The following is a 7500-nucleotide window of genomic DNA, read 5'->3' on the forward strand; positions in this document are numbered from 1 at the left end:
AGATGTGTATTGCGTAACCACATAACACAACTCCACTGGCGCACGGGCTTAGAGTATCAAGTTGATTAAAAATGTATAAATTTATATGGATTGTTTAAAAAAAAAGACAAAAAATCAAAATATTAAAAGGAAGGACCACCAAACATTTTTTAGGCGAAGGATAATTTATTTTGATATTAACTACCTTCATGTTAGGCGCAGTTTAATTATGCTAGATTTTTTTAAAAATCATATTTAAAAGGGCACTTTCTTTAAAAGGGGGGGTCGACCGCACCCATCGACCCCCCCACGGTACGCCCCTGATTAGTATCTATTACGTCATTACTTATAATATTTTTTTCTTTGGCAAGCTTGCCGTCATTCAACAGTGGTGACTAAGAACTAGGCCTAGGCTAGGGTATGTCTACGACGAAGCCTTAGTTAGGCCTAGGAAAGGTCTTAATATAGGGACTGCAGTTTCAGTTTATTCAAAGGGGGGGGGGGGGGTTATTCAAAGGGGGGGGGGGTTTATTCAAATGAATACAGTATATTAATAGAATACAATTTATTTGTAGGTCATAGGAATTTTAATATATTTCAGATTAAATATATTTTTAAAAATATATTTGTTTTAGATTGTAAGAATAAAGCCATACATCATTTTGTGCATCAACTTTGGAGCTGGTTTTGGATTACTTAGTGCATTACTTACTGTTCTTCAACAAGTTCTGTGTGTTAGAGGGTACTCAGATGTAAGTATTCACTATTATGCAATAATTTATTTCTGACCCAACTTTGTAGTAGTAGGCACTATATCAAATTAGGGCCTGCCCGGGGATAGAAATTTTATGTGCAAATGAAAAGGATGGAACTTATAAAACTCATTATCTCATTCACATATATTGTTATATTGATTATTATATCGCACTTTGCATGAAAAGAAAAATATGTAAAAATATATTAGGATAGCTGGTAGGATCACCATTGACTTATATAGTGAAAAATTGCATGTAAAGTTCTATCCATGCTATCAAGTTGTTTGATATAACAGTTATCTGTGATTTGCACATATAAGGGCATGATTATGTCACATCCTTATGGACAAACCAACGGTATTTGTCACATAAAGTTTGATAGCAGTGTCTTTGTGAAAATAGACAAAAGTACAATAGTTCCTGTGGGGGACCATAGGAGTTGCACACTTTCGAGGAGCTTTCTCAACTAATATTACATTTAAAAAAAACACTACAAAATCAGAAAAAAATATCATAAATAAAGTAAAATTAAAAAAATATTCAGAGCTTAATTTGATCCTGGAATGAAAAATAAGCATTTTGTACATAAAATGATTATGGTAATGTCTTTTAGTAATATGTAAATTTCCACCAAGTTTCTCCAAGCGCTTTCACGTGGATGATTCTATCATCTTTAGTGATATTTTGCTTTCTGTGTTTATTACCAAGATTAAAATCAAGCAACAATATCAGCTACCAGCCTCACCTTGAGACAATGCAACAACCAGCAATATTAACTACCTTTGTTTTGTCTACCCACAATCCTACCACCTTCAGACATTAAATACTGGCTACTATTCAGTTAACACCACGCTTCGTTATTGTTTAGTTGTTAACCAATCCACACTAATCTCATAGATTAAGCATGGGATATAACACACAGACTTTTCTTGAAAACGTTTGGAGGGCCAAAGTGAATTTTTGATTTAACACAGAGGGCCAGACCCAGTCACATTTATACAGTGTGCTTCCAAAAACCTGTATGCACTGGTTTTATACCACTTTATTCTCAGTTTTAACATTGCCTTTTACAGATGATCGGTGTTAGGCCGTAAAAAATGTTTGGCGGGCAGCACACATAGGGTTTTTAATTCATTTTCGTGGGCCACAAAAAAATCACTGTGGGGCCCCAGGTGGCCGGGGGACCACACTTTGCCCACCTGTGACATAAGCGAGTGGAGTTTTTCACATGACTAAAAAAACTCCACCCCCAAGTCTCGTTATGAGAATTAGTTGCATTAAAAGCATAACAAGGCCCTGTGGAAAAACAGTAAGACAGGGGCGAATCCAGAATCTAGATGTGTATAAGAGACAGCACTTGATTAGTATCTACATATTCAGAATAGATAAGTGAGAGCTAATTTCAAAATATGCCTTGAAATTTTACAATTTAGTGGCAAAATGGGGGGGGGGTGGGGCACGTGCACGTGCCTCCCGTTCCTTCCTACTGGATTTTCCCCTGGTAGACATCTACTGAACAGGATACCCAATATAGGGAAGAAAAATTATCCCCAGAAAGTACCCACCAGGAAAATAACTTCTCAGAAAGTTTTCCCCTCGAAAAGTTTTCCAAGAAGTCTTTTGGAAAATTACCCCCACACAAATGCTTCCTAGACAAGAACACACTGGAAATATGCCTGGAAAAATATATACAAATTTTCATGTACCTATTTAACTTATACCTCTATGATATAATGTGTCTGTCTTTGTATATTGCAGACATTTTCTGGGTACTGTGGAGCAGCTATGATTGGTTGCGGAATCGTTGCCTCATTTTTTTCTGGTCTTTATGTAGACAAGACCAAGAAATTTGAAGAAGTGACCAAGATATTTTTCTCTTTAGCCATTATCGCCTTTATGATATTTTCAGTAGTGAGTATTTTGAAAACGTTATTTTGTAATTGAATTCTCTCGCAAAAACTACAAATTCAGAGTCAAATTTTAAAAAGTAGAACCTCTGAAATCGGAGGTTTGATTGAAAGTTTGAAAACTCCGATTTTTGGAGTTTACGCGTATAGTACACAAACCCCCAGAAATCGGAGGTTTGATTAAAGTTTGAAAAATCGATTTTGGAGTTTTGGCGTATAGTACACAAAACCTCCAAAATCGGAGTTTTGGCCTTCGGGTGCAGACACTCCAAAAATGGTGTAACTACATACATGGGTGTTTAGAAACTGTACTGTCAAATGTAAGAAATAAATGGAGCTTACTGTAGTTGGTGCTGAAAAATATTAACAAAAAATACCTGTAAATAATCATAACAGTAGATTGTACAATTATCATCTGGTAACTAAATCATGTGTTTTCCTGACATAGTTACCAGCATTTTTAGAGGCATATACTAGAATTAATTATTAAATTGTCTGTCACAACTTATAGTATATATAATGACAATGCTTTCATCTAACCATGTATCATTACAAGATAGTATAATACTGTACATACTCCAAGTATCAAAATGCACGCCATCGTGTCGGGATTCAATATTTCGACATTAATTATGTCATCATCAGTACATAATTTACATTACTGTAAAACTGATATTTCATTGAATTGTTATTTGTTTTATTTTGTTCCTTGAACAAACATGGAATTTTGGAAATGCACAATTATTTTCCACAAACATAAACTAAATGTTCTTCTGTGTGTGGTGTTATTTTACAGATTTCAACATTTAGTGGTATGGAAGATGCAATCTTTGCCTGCTGTGTATTGTTTGGTACTTTTGGCCTGGCCCAGTATCCAATAGGTCTAGAGTTAGGTGTGGAGTGTACATACCCTGTGGCTGAGGCAACAAGTGCTGGCTTAATAGCCCTGTCTGGGTATGTACTTTGTGTTCACAATCGTCATAGCTTTCATATTAGTTTATATAGTAATAATTATAATAATTATGTTTAGTAATTCTGGATTTATATAACACCTCACATTGTCACAACCTTGAGGCCCTTAAATTGAATTTTCTATTTCCCTGTCATCCTCATTCTCTGTACTTCTGTTCTTTTCTTCTTCTCCCTTCACCTCTTATCACTTATTTTGTCTGCCTCCATCCCTCCTTCTGTCTTCATCTTCTTCATTATGTATAGATTTCAGCAGTATTATTCCACTTCTGTTGAAAAACCTTTCATTATTGTTGTTATTGACTTTATATCTTTATTTTGTTATTGATTTTTATTTTCATTGGTATCTACTGAGATTTTTGTACAATATTCTAATAGTATTATTCTTTCTAAAAAACTTAATAAGTGAGTGTAATAGTACAAATAATAAAGTTATAGTGATAATTGAGGCTTGACATGCCAAACCAGCATCAGTGACGAAAATTACTGTTATATGCCCATATATAGTCATGATGTGCCTATATATGGTCATGATCTGATGTCATCATGACCATATTTAGGCATATCACATATTTTTGTCAAAATATTTTATAGTTCAGACAAGATTTTAGGTGTTTGATCCAATGACCAAGGTTAATGTATACCCAGTTTATTGTAAAATTAATTATATAAACAGCAGATTATTACTCTTCTTATTAATCCTGATGTATCTATCTACCACAGTCAAGTACAGGGTATTATCTTCATGCTGTTTAACGTGTATTTACCATCAGAAGAGATCAGTTCTAACCAAACATGTACTGATGATAAATATGAGAAAGTCAATGATTTAACTAGTAAGTGTTTTTCATGTTATCCGATGTTGTTGTAGTCTCATAATGTAAATCTTGTTCATAGGCTTAGGCCTAGTTTTACTGAATAATAATAATAATAATAATAATAATAATAATATGCGTTAAGTCAGACTTAATCTTTTGTGTTATTTTCCCCTTAACGTTGTTTTTTTAATTGTTCTCTAATTTCTTCATTGAAAAGTTCCCCTTAAGGTAGGTTTTAGTAACATAATAATAATAATAATAATAATAATAATAATAATAATAATAATAATATGATAACAAATATTTTTATAGTGCCAATTCAAAAATGTATCAAAGGTACTAAGTGAGGAAATAAAGCTTAACGTTCCAGTAATAGATAAGTTTTAAGATTTTTCTTAAAAGAAAGCTAGTTAGACGAATCGCGAACAAAAATTGGTAAGGAATTCCATGTAAAGGGGGCTTGAAAAGAAAAAGCACATGCTTGAGGCCAAGAAAACTGTGCAGGTTTGTAGCCTACTATAACCTGAATAAACTGGCGCAGAAAACATGTATTTTATACCTAAATTGTAAACATAATACAATAGCAGCATATATTAAACAGGGCACCAAGACAACTTAGCGTAGGTAGGCTATCCTACCTAATTCACATTAGCGATAGTTGTATGTTTGCCTAATTATTCTCATTAATATCAGATGTTTAATAATAATGTTCATGTTTAATTTTAAGGTTTTATATTTGTATATCAAAGTGAAATAAGTAAAATCATGCATTAAATGATTCCACTCGTGTCCCACTATATCTCATACGATAAATGGTTTTGTAAATATCAAATAGTAAAACGCAGATTAATGCCCCTTTAATTGAATTAACATTGTAAACAGAGGAGCACTTTTTTGGTGTCAGGGATTTCATCTCTTCTTCCACTGAATTCAGCCTCTTCTTTGTGTGTAAAATTCATAGAGAATTGGATGCTGGTGATCTAAAATTCACTAAAAGGAAGCTGATGTCCCTAGAGAAATCAGTCACCCAACCACCCCCCCCCCCCCAATTTGCACTCAGTACGAATTTGGGGAGCTGAAATACCTGTGATACCATTTGTAATAAGAGGAATTTCTGATTCATAATTTAAAAAAGGAAATGATTATTGTTTATATTAATGGTTAATTGGTTTTAATGCTGGTATGCATTGATTGAGTATACTCCCCAACCCTCCCATTGAGTTACACAGCATCAAAGACTGAGTTATATCAAGTAGCAAATCACTGGTTATTGATTAAGAATAACTTTTCCTTTCCTCTGTTGATTAATTGATTGATTGACTGATTGCTTTTTATATTAGAAATACATGATTCATAATATACACATGAGAAAACAGAAAAAATATATATAATACTAATATATTGATCATCACAAAATTCTTCGGACTGTTAAAGCTCTCATCTTTGAACAACATTCCTACCTTCGTGACCTTCTTCCCAAATATACCACTTCCCGTTCCCTTTGACCCTGTCTCTTATACACATCTAGATGTGTATAAGAGACAGGATTTATACAACACCTCACATTGTCACAACCTTGAGGCACTTAAATTGAATTTTCTATTTCCCCGTCATCCTCATTCTCTATGCTTCTGTTCTTTTCTTCTCCCTTCACTTCTTATCACTTCTTTTCTCTGTCTCCATCCCTCCTCCTGTCTTCATCTTCACCAGCAGTATTATTCCACTTCTGTTGAAAAACCTTTCATTATTGTTGTTATTGACTTTATATCTTTATTTTGTTATTGAATTTTTTTTTCATTGGTATCTACTGAGATTTTTGTACAATATTCTAATAGTATTATTCTTTCTAAAAAACTTTAATAAGTGACTGTAATATATTGATCATCACAAAATTCTCTGGACTGTTAAAGCTCTCATCTTTGCACAACATTCCTACCTTCGTGACCTTCTTCCCAAATATACCACTTCCCGTTCCCTTTGACCTTCTCACCAATGCCTTCTATCTATTCCTCTGAACCGATTTCAAAACTGTCAGCAACAGATCTTGCACATTTGCAGCTACTACATCTAGTGGCGTATCTAGAAGTCTTGAAAGTGGGGTGGGGGAACTGATTTTTTTTGGGGGGGGGCTCGATGAAATAGGTGATAAGTGCTAGCTCACTTAATAATGTGATTTAAGGTGATTTTTAACTATTTGAACATGATTTTTGTGGGTGACAGGGGTGGGGATGAAATTTTTGGGGGTTATTGGTGGGGTGGTGTTCTCCTTGCCTACTCCTAGATATGCCCATTTACATCTTAAGCAATCTTCGATAATATCCACTATTAAAGCTAACATTGAAACATAAATTTCAGTCATAATGCATTTGATTTTAACATTGTTTTATAATTTGCACTATAACAATTTTGAATTATTATTATTTATATTTAATATAAGTATTTTTACATTTTTAAACTTTCATGTTAACTTTCTTAAATTATAACTATTCTTATTTTATGTTTTAGGACCACTTTTAATCTGCAGTGGATACATTACATTCACTTGTATTATGTTTGTCACCTTCTTTAAAACAAAGTATCTGCGTCTTGAGGCTGAACAACGATGTGGAGCAAATAATATTCTGAACTACAACACGGTTGCCAACTACCGACATCAGCCTGTAAATGACTAAAGTATGAAACCTGTCCAACTCGGACAGCGTTGTACGACACAGCCCAACGCGACTTATCGTCTGAGACAATCTGTACGTCATCGTGAGTATATTAAGGGTGTACTAACAGTCAAAATACAGGATAATACCTCAAAAATATAAAAAAAATTGAATAGCTTATTTTAAAGAATCAAATTATTATCTTCCACCAAGAAACAGATTGAAAAGAATTTGTTTTCACTGATTTAAAGACATTTTACTAAAAAAATCCTTAAATTGGCTGGTAGTTTAAATGAGCTATTCAAATTTTTATTTGAATTTTTGACATATTTTCCTGTCTTATGGCTGATAGTACATCTTTAAACATGTTTAATATTCTACAGCGTGACCGGCCCCAACACAGACCTATCATGTCAGTGTT

The 7500-nt window shown here is 33.6% G+C and overlaps 1 protein-coding gene across 1 annotated transcript in view; it reads left to right on the forward strand.

The window, feature by feature from the left end:
* LOC117118863 (solute carrier family 49 member A3-like) overlaps positions 1 to 7500 on the forward strand; it is a gene marked incomplete at its 5' end in the record, with an annotated part of 13533 nt that overhangs the window by 5366 nt on the left and 667 nt on the right. The window contains 5 exon segments of the mRNA XM_033263606.1: positions 615 to 731; positions 2493 to 2645; positions 3438 to 3595; positions 4334 to 4446; positions 6934 to 7500. The exon segment at positions 6934 to 7500 is cut by the window's right edge and continues 667 nt beyond it. Coding sequence (XP_033119497.1) covers positions 615 to 731; positions 2493 to 2645; positions 3438 to 3595; positions 4334 to 4446; positions 6934 to 7100 — 708 coding nt within the window.

Source organism: Anneissia japonica, unplaced genomic scaffold (assembly GCF_011630105.1).
Source record: "Anneissia japonica isolate Jap-2015-1 unplaced genomic scaffold, ASM1163010v1 scaffold737_len1565949_cov176, whole genome shotgun sequence".
In the NCBI taxonomy this organism is placed as follows: domain Eukaryota; kingdom Metazoa; phylum Echinodermata; class Crinoidea; order Comatulida; family Comatulidae; genus Anneissia; species Anneissia japonica.